Source organism: Pleurodeles waltl, chromosome 9, assembly GCF_031143425.1.
Source record: "Pleurodeles waltl isolate 20211129_DDA chromosome 9, aPleWal1.hap1.20221129, whole genome shotgun sequence".
NCBI classification, from domain to species: Eukaryota; Metazoa; Chordata; class Amphibia; order Caudata; family Salamandridae; genus Pleurodeles; species Pleurodeles waltl.
In genome coordinates, this window is record NC_090448.1 from 244,931,080 (window position 1) to 244,947,354 (window position 16,275).

The 16,275-nt window shown below is 40.0% G+C and overlaps 1 protein-coding gene across 1 annotated transcript in view; it reads right to left on the reverse strand.

Moving 5' to 3' along the window:
• The window catches only part of SYN2 (synapsin II), a 1,016,740-nt gene that overhangs the window by 230,266 nt on the left and 770,199 nt on the right, over positions 1 to 16,275 (reverse strand). Inside the window, exon 8 of the mRNA XM_069206656.1 lies at positions 6,502 to 6,576. Within this exon, the coding sequence (XP_069062757.1) occupies positions 6,502 to 6,576 (75 nt within the window). The remainder of the gene's footprint in view (positions 1 to 6,501; positions 6,577 to 16,275) is intronic.

The following is a 16,275-nucleotide window of genomic DNA, read 5'->3' on the forward strand; positions in this document are numbered from 1 at the left end:
AGGGTGACTTTAAGTTTGAACCAGATTTGCGGTTGGACTTCTCCAATGCAGGGTGCATTGGAAGAGACAGAAATAAATTATCTTTAAAGATACTTCTTTCTGTTTAGGGGTGGTGGACATGTTGAGGTAAACAAAGAAGAAGTTAGCTTCTACACAAATTATTCTAAAAGGTTCAATACAGCTTCTGGGATCGATATTTATTAGGACCCCCTTGTTGCCCTATTGTGTATCATTCTTGCATTACGCTAGCAGCTTGATGAAGCATCAGGTTGTAGTTTTGAAATGTGTGTTCCCTGTTCCAAACTGCACTAAAAGGTGGGTCATGGGTAAGACAAGTATTTTGGATGAGGATGTGATAGATCTGATCACATTTGAGATTGTTAGCTTTCTTACGTCCAATGAGGCATCAGTGGATATATACATGATTTGAAAGGCTTTTAAATGTACCACTGGGGGACCCTCATATCAATACAAGCATTCAGAATAATGAAAAAGAGGGAAGAACTAGCCATCCTGCAACCAGAAGCAGATAGAGCTTATCAGACTCTTGGATCCACCCACTTCAGTGGATAGGTGGATTATTGTAAAAAAAAAAACACAAATGTTGAGTTTTTTCCTACAAAACTCATTGGTCAATAATCAGAACTTTCTACAACCAGTCTACGACATGGGGGAATTTTTTGATCATTTTTTAGCTTGGAGGGCCAAAGAGAGAGTTAATAGTAATTTGATCTCTAGAATGAGGAGCCCCACACCGGTCATCATACGTAAAAAGCAGAGGAAAATAAGCAATTATTTTCATGTACACTGCCAATCTGTACTCGTATGATCAGGCTGGAAATACAGGAAACTGGTAACTTTCTCAAAAGGTTAAAGTTATCCACCTTCATGGAAGAGGCAGCTTCGATTTCATTAAGCCCTTTTTCAGAGAGGCAAATGGAAGAAATCATAAGACAGCTTCCAAATTCTAAAGTCCCTGGGGAGGATGGTTTTGGCTTCAGGTTTTATGAAGATTTTGTATCTATTTTAAAGGGGCTCATGGTGATTCTTTTAAATCATCTGCTTGACGGTGGTCAGGTACCAGCCTCATTTCAAAGAAGGGCTTTGGTGAATTTTTTAAAGGAAGGGAAAGAGGCTGAGGATCCATGACCTCATAGATGTAAATCCCTGATAAATTCAGACTATAAGGTCTATACCAATATATTAGTGCAGTGAATTGATAAGGCAGCCCAATTTGTTATAGCGGAGTAGCAGAATGATTTTAGCAGTGGCTGGAATTTATAAACTTATTTCATGACTGAATTTTAAACATGGTGACGTAACATGCCATTCTAGAGGTGATTGTTCTGCTAGATACGAAGAAGGCTTTTGATCTCTAACAGGAGATGTTTGTTTCGAATTTTGGATTTCCATCCCAGTTTATGAGATCCATTCAGGTCTTATATCAAGGGGCAACAACACAGTTAATAATTAATAACTGTCTGGAAGGTCAAATTATTTTGAATCGCAGCACCTGTCAAGGTTGCCCTCTTTTGCCCTTGTTATCTGCCTTTTTATTGGGCCCCTACCTCAGTTTATCCACAAGGATAGCAATTTAGCATCTCCCTTCCCTACTGATGCTAAATCAATGTTGCATGCAGAAATATTGTCCTATTTTTAGTTGTGCCAATTTGAATATTAATTGGGCCTCGCAGTTGAATAAACCTCTTACAAACATAGGGGGCTATAAAATTAACAAAGCCAAAAAGGAAAGTCTGCTGTTTCACTCCTCTCCTGATGTTCTCCCATTAGTTGTGAAGGAAAACTACAGAGCAAGTCAAAAAAGGTACTTGGGAGTTTTTTACTCAGAGGTGCCAGAGGAAGCTTTTAACAATAATTGTAAACCTTTGCTGAGAAAGGTTTTTAATTTATTGGAAATATGGAGAAGCCTCCCTTTAATAATCATTGGATGGACTGCCCTGATTAAAAATGTCAATTTTACAATTGTTATTCTTTTCAATCTTCTCTATTCCTTGCAAGTTAGAGGCTTTTTTTCAAAAAATTGGAACAAGCCATTTATTCTTTGTCTGGAACCAGAAATGCCTACAAGTGAAACAAAGAGTTACAGCTGCCCAAGAGGGAGAGGGGCTTGGGGCTCCCCAATCTACAGAAATACTATAAGGCATCTTTTATCTTACAACTACGTAATTTCAGAATATCTAATTGCAATTTTGGTATCTCCATTCTTCTACTTATGTTGAAGACGTTGGGAGTGTCCAATCTTAGGTGGTGTGTTCTAATCTCTAAATCGCCTAAGAAAGTCAAGTATAAGCTGCTAAATCTTATCTGCCTACTGAAAAATAAAGTTCTGAGTAAATACAGAATACCCAAGGTTAATGCAGAGACTTCTTTGTGCTAGTGACAATTCCCTTCTTCTGCTCGGACTGAAGCAACAATAGGAAAATGGGCAGATTTGTCTATTACAAAGTGGGGGATTTATTTAAAACGGAGGGGAGAAATCCCTTTAGGCCCTTTTCCTGGGAAAGGCATCTCATGTGCATTTTCATTTGTTTATATACACCCCAATAAGGGCTATTTTAGTAATGTATTAGGGTAGGATGTTGATTCTTCAAAAATCAGGGCTAAACAGCTGTTTCCTAAGAATAAAGTTAATGTTACTTTGAGCTATTGGTACAAAGAACTGCATCTGGGATTGGATGACATGACTCTGAAGATAAGATCAAAATGGGAAAACTATAAGAGGATTAAATGAAAAGGAACACATTGGGAAATATATTTCGATCTTAGGAATTCCACCCTAAGAGGGGCTGATTTCCACAGAATAGCTTTTTTTTCAATGGACGGATGCTGTATCTTATTCCACAATTAGTGAATAAGATGTTTCTCCGTTTATCTAGAAACTGTGTGAAATACAATCAGTGAGGAGACTGGCCTCATGTGTTCTGGTTCTGCAGTCATTTGAAGATGTTTAGGAGGGGTGTGTTTCAGATAGTAGGGACGACAATTGAACAGGCCATTCATCCTACTATGAGAATGACATTTTGGGTATCTGGAATGGGGAGATGACAGGGCAAAATGATATGGAGCATATCTATCGCAATGTTAATGGCTCACTCTCTGATCACCATTTTCAGGAAATCCCCCTCCGCTCCTAGGTTTGCAGAATGGGAGTTAAAAATGTGGAATGTCAGTATGTGGGAAGCATGGTAACAGCATTAGAGTTAATAGTTCCCTACAGTATTCAAGGAAGTGTGCGTGGAAGGGGTACAGTCTTGGTCTTTAATTCAGTTTCTAGGGATTTTATAAAGGTCATGGCTATTTAAAGATGGTTGTGCATGGTCACTCTTAGGTGCTACCCTTTTTTTAGTTCAGGTCATGTTAGGATTGAGACAGGTGTCCAGCATTGGCACTTTAAGAAAGCACTCCCACTTTTTGACGTGTAGCACTTTAGGATTATTAAACCTGTCATCCTTGGCGTGGTTATCCCTAACTTGTTGGCTTCAGATCTCCTGTTTTCGCTGACTTCAAATTTGTCATTTTTAGGATTCTATGTTCTTTACCACCAGTGCCAGTCTTTCCCTAAAACGTGGTTACATTGGCTTATCCATTTTGGCATATTTAATTTACTTGTAAGTCCCTAGTAACGTGCACTACACCCCTAAGGTAGGCCATAGACAGCCCCAAGGGCAGGGTGCAGTATATTTAAAATGTTGGACATGTTCTGTTACGTTTTACATATCTTGGTTGTTAAAAATTTTGTTTTTCAGTACTGCAAACCCTATCCCCCACATAATTTAACATTAGGTTTACCTTATTAGATTTTACAAGTGTAATTCACGATCTGAAAGACAAAGATGTTTGAGTTTGGTGTCTCTGGAATCATAATTTAAAATTCTAACACATTGCAAAGTCAGATTTTAAATTGCAATTCTGAAAATGCCACTTTTCGAAAGTTGGCATTTTCTTTCCTTAGCCATTTTGTGCTGCTGTCTGTCTCTGATCACATGTCCGGGGTGGGGGACAGCTGAACTTGTGTATTCCTCTAGACAGCCACGCACCAAGGGAGCTTAGGTGTGAATTGATGGGCCATCAGTGTCCTAATGGACAGTACCATCCTGGTCAGGATGGGAGGAATAAACTAGGCACAGCCTGTCTCAGGAATAAACTGGGCACTGGACAATAGGTTGTGTCCTGTCCACACAAAGGGCTGCATACCCTTATGTAGTCATTCTGGAGCCAGGGCAGGATGAGCAGCACATCTGTATACTTCAAAAGCAACTCTTTGAAGTCTCCTGCACATCAGAGGCACCACTGGGTATAAGAACTGGAACTCTGACACCACCAGTTCAGTACACATTTAGACCTGTGGATACTCTGCTAGGAAGAAAGAGTGCTGTACTGCTGAAGGCCTGCCACTCTGCTGGACTCCTGTTTTGCTGAACTTCGTATTTGCTTTGCTGACCTGTGCCTGCTGCCCTCTTGCCTGGGAGTGAGAAGGACTGGACCTGCATCTCTCTAACCAGGAACCAGAATGACTTGAAGGCCTAGTCGGCTGGCCTCCTGATCCAAAGTTTCAGGGACATCAGAGACTCTCAACCACCCTTTTCCTGCACCTGGAGTCTCCCATCGGTGAGTCTTTCCTGCCAAGTGGTGCCACCCAAGTCCTGGGCCTAAGGTGCTTGGGCCAGCAGAACTAGCACATCCTCTGCTGCAGGAGCAGAACTGACACATCGCCACTGAGGTGTGGAGAAAAGTGATGCATCACCGCAACTGCGTGGGTCAGAACCGGCAGAAACCAGATTGCATTGCTGCTGTACCTCGCACCTCAACAGCAGCACATAGTCCTTGGAACCAACAGTGCGGTGCTTTTCTTGGCTTAAGGTCCTCACATCCCTGTTGACAGCAGCCACAATGGCGATGACAAAACGCTGCACTGACACATCACCTCAACTAGACCTCAGCTCCTCATTGTCAACCCAGTAGGAGCTCCCACCACAGCTTCACTGCATCTAGTAACTGATGCATCACTGCTGTAGTATGGGAAAAAGGAATGTATCCCCTCTACAGCATGGTTTGGAACTAACGCATTGGTCCGCAATCCAGATTGAAGGTACTTTTGTTCAGTGGGCCAAATGGGGTCCCTGTAGCCGACCCGGGCTCCATCACAGTCAGCCTGACCTTTTGATATTGTCCAGGACCGCTGTAACCAGTTATCCTGGTTTTGACATTTTGGCTTCCAATCGCTATTTTATAGTTTATTCTCTAAAAATTCATAACTCAAGTTCTACTTATTGTGTTTTTGTCCTTTTGGTTTTGTTTTATTTATTAAATTATGTTCTATTTTTCTAACCTGGTGTGGGATCCTTTTTGGAGGTGTTTTCACTGTTTTACTATTTGAAATGTTGTACTAATTGTTTGCTTATTGCCTTCAAGTTACGCCTGCCTGCTCTGTACCAAGCTACCAGACTGTAAGCATAGGTTAAATTGGGGTTTGCTTGTGCCTTAACCTGACAAGAATTGTTGTTGCTGTTTGACCAGTTCTGACAACCCAGTCAAACAACAACCCAACTTCTCACAAGGATATATAAGGATTTTATTAGGAGCCCCATGAGTACTGAAGGATATTTTAGGCTATGTATTTTATCTACAGTTGGGGTGGAAGAAAGTCCTGTATATGTATTTTGTGATTAATTGATTTTCTCTACAATAATTGTACTTTACAGGGAGCACAAGCACATTTTTCACTTAGCACTCAGCACTTTAGGAAGTATTACAAATAGAGATTGAACTGAAACTTATCCATTATAAGTGTTGGCTAGAGGAGAAAAAGGATTCTAATCTTGTTGGATTTGTATCAAAACAATGGCTTGGGAGAGATGGATGTTGATGTAATTAACCACATAGCCACATGTTCGTTGGGAGTGGTAAACGTTTTATTATTAGCCCTAACTGTTCAGATTGATGTATTATGTCATGAATTTTCCTTCCTTGGAATAACACCATTAAAATTAATAAAAAATATTACAAGTAACACAAATGACAAACCCTGATATCTCATCCAGGGACCATAAAACTATTCACATTTTTTAAGACGACTCTCACCATAAAACCATAATTTATGGTGAGCATGCACCAGTCTATGATGGAACTTAATTCATCAATGGGCTCAGCAAACTCCCATCTCCAGGTTACATCACAGCGCACCATACTATGTCACAGAAAATGTTAATATAGTTTATGGGGGTGAGTGCATCCCATATGCCTAACAATATGGCCAAGCTCTATTGTCCAAAGTAATCACAGTCAGAGCATCTCACACCTCATTCGTGAATGGGCACAGTTTGGGACGTTCCCAAAGCATGTTAAAACAGTCCCCCACCTATACATATCAACTTAATGCCATTCATATCCTAATTTTTTCTCTTCATTTTTTATTGCTGGAAAATGTTGATTTTTTCACACCATAAATCCCTTTGTGTGACACACTCATCTCTGACTTACTTGTCTGACATCGCAATTTGCTCAAGCATAGCAGAGCCAGTGTTGGTCTTCCAGTTTCCAGAAATTGAAGTTCTCCTGATAGAGAAAAAGGAAATAGAAATGGATTTTTAAACTATATTGTTATTGGAATGTAGATGCATGGAAGACAGAGAAGTACTTATGAATAAAATAAATTGACTCTATGATACAATGTATCCATCCATCCTAATAGCAAGTGCTTGCTAAACGTGTTCGTCAACCAGAGAGGGGTGGAGCAACATGACGGTCAAGCCGCCCAGCGAAATTCAATAAAGTAAAAAATGCAAGAAAGGCGCTCACTCAGGATATGGTGAATGACGCATTTGGCCATCACAGCGGCCTTGTGCACATGTGTAATCAGAACCAGTGCAACAGTGTAGATATAAACAGGTGAATTAAAAGTGAAAATGGACAAAAACATGAAAGTGCATCAAAGTTAACGTAATCATTTAATTTGTGAGTTGTATTCATTTTGTCATAGGTGGTGCATTAAGAGGCTGATGATAGCCCATATATAATTTTCTTGAATGTTCTGTTTGAATTTGTAGTGCTTGTCATGCCGAGATGGCACCCTCCTTTTCGTTAACTTTGATGCATTTTCATGTTTATGTCCATTTTCACTTTTCGTTCACCTGTTTGTATATACATTGTTACACTGGTGATTATGTGAACAAGGCAGCTGTGACAGCCAAAATGTGTTGTGTTGGAGTAACTTCATCATCCACTGTATCCTGAGTGGCCGTCTTTCTTGCATTTTGAGATATATATCTGCATACATACATGGGTATAACTATCCACTGAAAAACACAAAGGTTTAAGTGATGTTAAAGTAAGGATAGCTAACATTTTAAACTTTAAAAAACACCAGTTGTACTTACATGAAGTAACTAAAACTCGCACCTTGAAGTGACTATAAATTTCGCTTTCACCATGTACTGTGTTGTCACAAATGATGTAATTTCAGATGTTGCAGTGATGTTATCAATACTGTTATAGAATATGTCATGTGTTATTTAATATGTGATGCCATAAGCAGTGCATATTGAGGGCCCAAATTATAGCTACTTCAGGGTGTGAATTATAATTACTTCAGTTACCTAAAACTGGTGAAATTCAGTAATTTTTAAGTTGTAAATGTTACGTTACTGACTACGTCACTCAAATCTATATTTTTCTATGAATTTCTAATTTATTCTCTGCACCATAGGGGATTACCCCTTTCCTGTAAGATCACCACACATACAAGGAAAGCCTATTGGCCTTGTCAAGGTGTCACTCATTTAAGAATTCAGCCTTCAAATATTAACAATTACAAGTTCTATAATATGAACTTAGGCACTGTTAAAAAATAATTAATACTACATCAACAGTGTACATGTGTCTATCTTTTCAGGCCATGTAATGCAGTCATAACACTTACTACAATGTGTTCCCAAAATCTTGAGCTGACAACAAAGGCTTCATCTCTGGAATTGCTTGTAAATTGTTTAGAAATGTTCTAAGGTCACATTCTAGAGACCCCAGGAAATGTAGCATTACTTGTAAACCACAAATTAGGGTTCTTCTGCATTCTCCAGAAACCCCCACATTATTTATAAAATATCTTGGTGGTGTCCCTGCCTAAATTGAAACAACAAGGTGATGGATGGAATGCTTGAATTAATCTCAACCACTGGCAATCACTCAAACTGCATGGCCGTCCATGATTTTTAGCACACTCGAATTGCCAGGGTGTCTCTCAACCAGAACACAAGCGACCCAATACTGGGTTTGCACTGATTAGGGCTCATCAGCCAGATTCAGCTTAGTTCCAGTGGTAGTTTGGGCTGGACTATCCCCATTGGAGTATGGTAAAGATGAATTTACATATGCTGGTGTTGGACTTGGTCCTTTATAGAGGGTTATCCCCAAACTATTTGCCTTCACCCTCCAGTTTTCTGAACCAGTTTGTGCTGGCTTTTAGTACTCTTTGCACTTTACCTCCGCTAAACAGTGTTAAAGTGTTTGTGCTCTGGCCTTTAAACATTCAAATTGGCTTACACTCAATTGGTACATTTGATGTACTTGTATTTACCTAGTAAAGCAGCACTACATGTACCCATGGTCTGTAAAGTAAATACTACAAGTGGGCCTGTAGCACTGATTGTGCCCCCATCACACCTAGGTAGCCCTCAAAACATGTCTAAGGCCTACCATTGCAGCCGGTGTGTGCAGTTTTAAATCGCCATTACACCCTGGCCAAATAAAACTTGTGGCAGGTCTAAACCTTCATTTCATTTTAATACATATTTAAGTCACCCCTAGAGTAGGCCCTAAACAGCCCAGAGGCCAGAGTGTAGTGTACATAAGACATTGGACAATTCATTTTTATTTTTACATGTCCTAGTATTGCAAAGCTTAAATTAGTTTTTCATTACTGCAAAGCCTGCCTCTCCCACAGGATATCATTGGGTTAACTTATTACATTTAATATGCGGGTAGGAATGTGGAGTTTCGTGCCTAAATAAGTGTAATTAAAAACATATTTCATGATAAAGTCTTATTTCAAGTCACAATTCTGAAAATGAGTTTTAAAAAGTTTTATTGGACACATGATAGAGTCATACTTACATCTTTTTTATATTTGATTCATATTTCAATATACATACCAATGTATGAAGTCTGAAACGGTGATAGCACAGACCACACAGTGCTCATATAGTACAAAGAATACAAATGACATACAATATAATGACACACTGTACATTCACCAATGGTGTTATAACTAGATACAAATCATATAGGAAGCCTCACAATAGGCTAAACCCTCATGCTTTAGTCCAATCACAACCATACAGGTGAATATTGTTGGTTTTGAACTGAAATGACTCATGGGGTTTCCTCAGGACACGGTCATCCACCTAACACACCTCCAAAGTTAAATAGATGCAAATTCAATTATTTGCAGCACGTCACATGCATGTGTCTAAATGGAGTGTTACAGTCACTCCACCATCTTGTACAAACGTTGCCATTATGTCCAAACTCAATACCTTGTATCACATGCTTATCACCCTGTACATATGACAACCACAACCAAAAGTGTTGCATGCCAAAAATATTCCTTGCTATCAAAAACAGGTGAAGATCTAAACAACACATGCCCTTCCTTCAGTACAAGTGGTTACATAGCCAAACATGCATAGGATCATAGTGGAAGCAACACCATAGCTCTGCATGCTCTGTGTGCCTAACATGCACCCACTATATAGCTGCAGAATGAAAAAAACATTACATGTATATGTGAGGTCATCCCATGCCCCAAGTAACTCACTATTCCAATATTCAGCGTGAATACACTGTAAAATATAACGGATCACAGAGATAACTTTCAAACCCGATCCTCCGCTTGTGGCATCACAACAGGCTAAAAATTGCCTGGTGTCATAGTTACATAAGTGTTGTAGTGGTTGCAAATATCTGTCAAAATCCAGGCTACAAAAAGATCACCTTTTCTGGCTTATCTATCAGTTCAGATGAAGAAAATCTCCTCAGCCCAAGTACAGGAGATAGCATAAGGAATTTTCCACATACAGAAACTACTTCACCTTGATGTTTTTTAGGACAGGGAAAGCAGAGACCAAGGGGGAGAGGCAGGAGGAGGGAGCAGAGGTTGACGGGCCACAACTACTAACAAGGAGAGAGACAAACCAGGAACTAGTTCTACAGCTGGTAAACTCCTCACTACTTCCAAACCCTCTATTGTTAATATTTCAGGCTACACACATTCCTCCACTGAAACAGATTTGTTCAATAAAGGCTTGTTATTTGTCTTAAAGAGGCCTACCCGACTTCTTTCAGATTATAGTGTGAATTGTATAGGTTTTTCAGAATGATTAGGCTGAAACATTTCTTTAGAACTAGACTAGAGATTGAGTGCAACGAGGACAGTGGCCTACAACTACCCTCACAGTTGGATCACCCTTCCAATGTGACAAGTGCAGGGATTATTGAATTTGAGAACCTGTTTTTGAAACAAGGGAAAGATCTAGGGAACAAGAAGAGGTTCATCCGGTATTTTAATCAAATAAGCGGCTTTGGCAACTCACTTATTATTGCTTTTAAGTGTCCTTGTGAAAACATTTATTTTTTTATTTTTTTGAGGTTTCACATGACATCTACAAATAATTTTTCTGTTTGGGCCCCGAGAGCCTTGACAGCTACCCGCATGCAGTCACTGTCAACTGAAACAGTGCAGGGGCCTGCAGTGTGTTTCTGTTCCTGCCAGACAAGCATTTTTTTCTTTTTGCTCCTCCCCGTGGGAGAACAACAGTATTCCACTGCCCGTATGGCATTTTTTAGGGTGGCCTGAGAGCTGAGAGACTGGCACATCACACCTGCCACAGACACGGCAGGGGCAAAGCAGGACTGTGTCTCCCAGAAATGTATTATGAACTTAAAACAGGATATATTGGACCGTAGGGAATGGGGTCCCCAGGGCCATTGGATGGCTTGGGAAGTGGGGCCCATGCTCCGCCTTCCCTATAAATTTTTAACTGCGTGGGAAAATTCAGACCATGGCCCACCCCAGATGTATTTAAATTAAATAGAAGCAGGCTAGCATTTTGTAATTGTGATCCCGCAACAGAATCCCAGGATTTTGGTTAAACAAAATAATAATAAAGTTGAGCCTGGAGGGGCTCTCAGGAAAACTTGCTCCCAAACCCTCACCCTTTACAGGGGCTGGGAGAAGGTAATCCCTACCATACCGCTGGAAACTCTGACTCACTAAATTGTGAATGCAAAGACATTATTCTCCTTGACCATGTATGAGAAGTGATGTTGCTATCTATTGCTATTGAGCACATGAGTACATTACTATCTTGGCCATATTATCATTAATTTTCAGTCCTAACATTAGTTTGTTGACTATCGTGTATATTATCCATACTTGTGGCAAGTGACTTATATTTATCTTTATTTTGCCTGAAGTAATTTATTACATTTGTACCAGGATTTCTTATATGTTTTTGCTGAAAACCCTTACTGAGCAAATGTCCTGGTTATTGTATTTTTGTTTTTTATAATGTTTTGCTTTTCAGATCTCCTTTCCTGCTGTACGCTCCCTAATTTCTTTTCCCTATTAGCCATGCTGTTCTTCCAAGTGGTGTCTCAATTTCCATATGAAAATTGCATGGGAAACTTCATTTTAGGACTCCACTTTTTTTCTTGGCCTCTGCTTCACAGATCCCCCTGAAACTTTCAAGGAAGGAGCAGAGGTAGATGAACTTTTTTTGGTAAGCCTCATAACGATTCTTCAAATAGTGAATGCCAAACTTATTAACAAACCAAAAAATCAATTTCCTATGGTCCCTAGGATCTAACTAAGACCACAGTGGTGATTGGCACTGTGTAATATACATATATCAGTCAGGTAACATTAGCAAGAACAAGTGGACCCACTTAAAGTGCAGTGACGAGGGAATTGAGTTTCATCGTTCATAAACATTATCTACTTATGATTCATAGGGGAAGTGTAATAACAATAAGCCTAAAGTAGAATAAATTACAAATTACACCAAAGCAGTAATCGCCAAGTCAAGCAAAGGCGACCCCTTCCTCTGGAATGATCAAGAGACATTCACTCTGATTTTTGTTCATGAGAAATACATTAGAAAATTCATGAAACCACAGCACAATGAAAGTACGGGTGCCTCATTATAACCAACTTTTTGCAATTTATCACAGAAAGAATGACCATAGCACTCCATGAACGATGTCTTCTATTTACTGTGAGTGTCATGGTAGGAGGTAGCCAAGTCATAATAATAGTGGCTGTTTTAAGCAAAGACGTCACAGAAATTGCTTTAAAGGCATTCCCTTCAAATCAGAGGCAGTGCCTTCTTGGAAAGAGCTATATTCAGGTGAACTGGTTTACACCTGTAGAAATATTAAGGAACCTGGCAGGGCTCTAAAATTACAGGGACCAGAAATAAATGGATAGATGTTGTTTTAACAAGTGGCTTTTGAGTAAAGCACTGTGTGGACGGCTGTAAGCAAGGAACAGCCATTGAAAAGCACCATGTATTTATTACATAATAGCTGTCTGACATCTGGATTCTTTGCACTTGAAAGGACCACAAACATCTATTCAAGATGTCTGGTGCAAAATAAGTTATCCCATACAGCAGTCTCAAATTCAGTATTTAATTTCTAAAGGCCAAAGATAATTAAAATCTTATAAGAGCAGTTGTCTACAATCTGACCTGTTTGAAATACTTTTGGTAGTTCATATGAAGAACTGGTTAATACGATGAAGACTAACTTGAAAGCTCAGTTTAGTAAATGAGCAAAGAGGATCCCCAATAATCAGTTAAGGGATACCTTCTTGCACAAAAATAATCCTTATAGGAGTAGTCCTCTTTGTATGTGTAAAGCAGAATGCAGCAAACAAGCAAACAGAAAGTAATTAGGAGAAATAAAGATACTTCTTGTTATGCCAAGGTCGGGTAGGTACGATATTTTGGTTAAAACTTGGATTTTCAGAATTCATAAACCTGGATTAGCATCAAAATCTGTGGGTGGATGCGCAGGAGCGACCATGGAAGGAATGCCTCTCTGATAGCACAAGGCAGCACTATGCACTGCTTTGTGTTACTTTTCTTACGGAGTCAGGTAAAGCCACATATATCGAGCTTTGCATGGCTTAGTAAATCCCAACACATTTTGTGGCAAGGCTGTTGAAAAAAAGTGATGCCACTCTGACGCAAAATGTTAGTAATTCTGGGCCTGAGTGTCCAGCATGGAGACATAGCATATTCGGTTTACGAGTGTCCCATATCAATAACCAGCGCAAGCACAAAAATTATATTGACTCTTCTTTATGTATATAGGTGCAAATGTCTGAATCCCAAAGCCACATGCGATCAAACATCTGCACCTAATCTAACTTAATAGTCTTATGTGGAGAGCCAAGTACATTATCATACCTTGATTAGTAACAATGATAATTTTATATTTTGGTCAGACAGTTACAAGTGTGTGAACTAGAAATCAGAAACAAAGAAATTTGGGTGCAAAAGCAATGGGGATGAGAAAACATATGGGAAGTTTTGTTAACAATCATTGTCAGGGATCCAGGATAACATTAAAGTCAACTTCACAAATTATCACTCTGTTAAAGCTTACCATTTCACTAAGACGTCTAGCCCACATGAAGACACCCTCCAAGTTAAGACCATAAAAAGAGTAGACACAGATCAATCTACACTCAACACATCAATGAAGAATGACCCTTTCACCAGCTGAAGCAGAGTCATGTCTTAATAACTCACCCTTCCAACATTTGCAAAGAATTGCCCCCACACGCTTGATAGGTGTTTGAGAAGTAACCCAAAAACATCTCACACATAAGACTATTTAAATGTACATATTGTATCATTTGAATTGTTGTACCATTTGGCATGACAGTTTAAACCTTGTGTTGCTTCTAAGGCCCTCATTGCCTTCCAAACTTGGCACAACCAGGGTAGGTAACTGATTTTTGATTCAGAGGTCGGTGACAATTTCAGTTCAATGCCACCAATCATATATAGACCAGACAAATCCTACCAATAAAGGAGGTTCAATTATGTAATTGGTTCACCTTATACTATCTTGGCTTGCCTGATTTTTACAATGCACAGAATCAGGAACTTTATCTTGTGGGTGCCTACAGTGAAGTGTCATTGCTCAATTAATGGATATCAAATAAGAGGGGCTTGCACACTAATTAGTTATTTGCAAATATGACATTAGCGTATAGAGTCTAAGGGCCTGATTTAGAGATGGACGGACGGGTTACTCCATCACCAAAGTAACAGATTTCCCTCCACCAAAATCTAAATCCCACAGAATATAATGGGATTTAGATTTCAGTGGATGGGATATCCGTCACTATGTTGACGGAGTAACCCACCTGCCAATATCTAAATCAGGCCCTAAGTTAACATTCAAAGTAAGTGGCATTCATGCACTGTTTATACAGCAAAGAGCATCTACTGTCAGATCCCGATAAGGTATCTAAATTGTTTTGGGTTCCTCTTGAAACAATTCTGGCAAAAAAAAAATAGCAAGAACTCATCATGAGGCAAAGCTCTGCATTTCCACTCATCAAAGCAACAGAAGATAAAAAATTCAAATTAACAAACATTGACAAATTCAATGGATCTGGTTTAAGATTTATATTGTCTCTCATTCATTGGTGACAAGTCTTGTGTGGATCACCAACCTATTTACTCATGCTTGCATTTACACACTCACATTCACAATATACCCCCCACGCACTGATTCACCAATCAATGACGTTTTTATAAAAGCCAGGCCAACTCTGCTTTCTTCACAACAACATAATATGTTTAGCGCTAAGTCTGTGTGCGAAATAAATTCCTCAATTTAAATTCCCAAAATTTCACAGGTACATCAAATAAATCAGATTCTAGAACGGAGCTGGAGTTTTGCTCTATTGGTATTGTTGGACCTGGCCCTCTCTGCAGGGTCACTCAAAACGTTTTGCTTTCCTCCTCCTTCCCTTTGCTGAATTAGTTTTTGTTTGCCATGGGGCTCTGTGCACTTTACCACTGCTAACACGTACTAAAGTGCTTGTGCTCACTCCCCTAACCATGGTTAAACTGTCTTATATTCAATCAGCATATTTAATTTACTTGTAAGTCCCTTCTAGAGGTTTATACTATATACCCAGGGCCTGTAAACTAAATGCTACCAGTAGGCCTGCAGCACGTATTGTGCCACTCACCTAAGTAGCCCTCTAAAACTTGTCCCAGGTCTGTTATTTCAGCTTGACTGCAGTGTCACACTGCAATATCTACTTGCCATTTAAACTCGCTTGCCAACCCTTAAACTCTCCTTTTATTACATATGAGTCACCCCTGAGGTAAGCCCTAGGAAGACCATAGGGCTGGGTCCATTTGAATTAAAATGTAAAACATCTACTTTTACATTTTACATGTCCTGGTAGTGAAAAAGAAGGGTGGGTGCAGCAAAGCAAGGAGGATGTAAAGTCTAATATAGACAAAAGTTCCAAAAGGGTCCCAAAACAGTATAGGGAGAAAAGATTCTTAAGTCACTTCCTTTTTCCAACCTAACTGGTTTAACTGTCTCCAGTTAGGGCACAGGTGGGCTGGTCTGTCCCAGGAAGCCACCCACGGGTGGCACTCCCCACCTTGCAGGGAGAAAATCCCCAGATGCATGCTGTTGCGTCTTTTAGTTAGGAGATGTACCCAGATGGTAAGCTTGCATCCCTGAGGGTGCAAGTCACTTCTACCAGTTCACAGTGAAGGGGGTACCTTTGCCAGTTACGCCAACTGGAGGGTTATTGTCAATCCCCAGAGTCTCACAGACTGCATCCTGGAAATGAGCTACCACCAGTAAGAGACAAGCTACATTGGGGGGCCTCCAAGGGCAGCCCTCAATCTCAAGGTTCTTTGGTTACGGCTCTTAAATGGAGAGCACAGAGGTTTAGATGGAGAGCAAGAGGTAGGACATGGAGGAAATCCACAGTGGGAGGGCCAGTGGATCAGGGTATACCCACTCAGGGCAGAGCACCCCAAAACTGATCTTTTGGGTAGAGGTGCTGTCTGTGCTGACACAGAAACACATGACAGGGGACCTGCATCAGGCAGACTCCTTGAAGTCATGGCTTGCCAAAGACCAGTTTAGCCTTGAAGTGCAGACCCTGGGCTGAAAGGCATGTCTCAGTATGCCACCCCTGAGATGGTG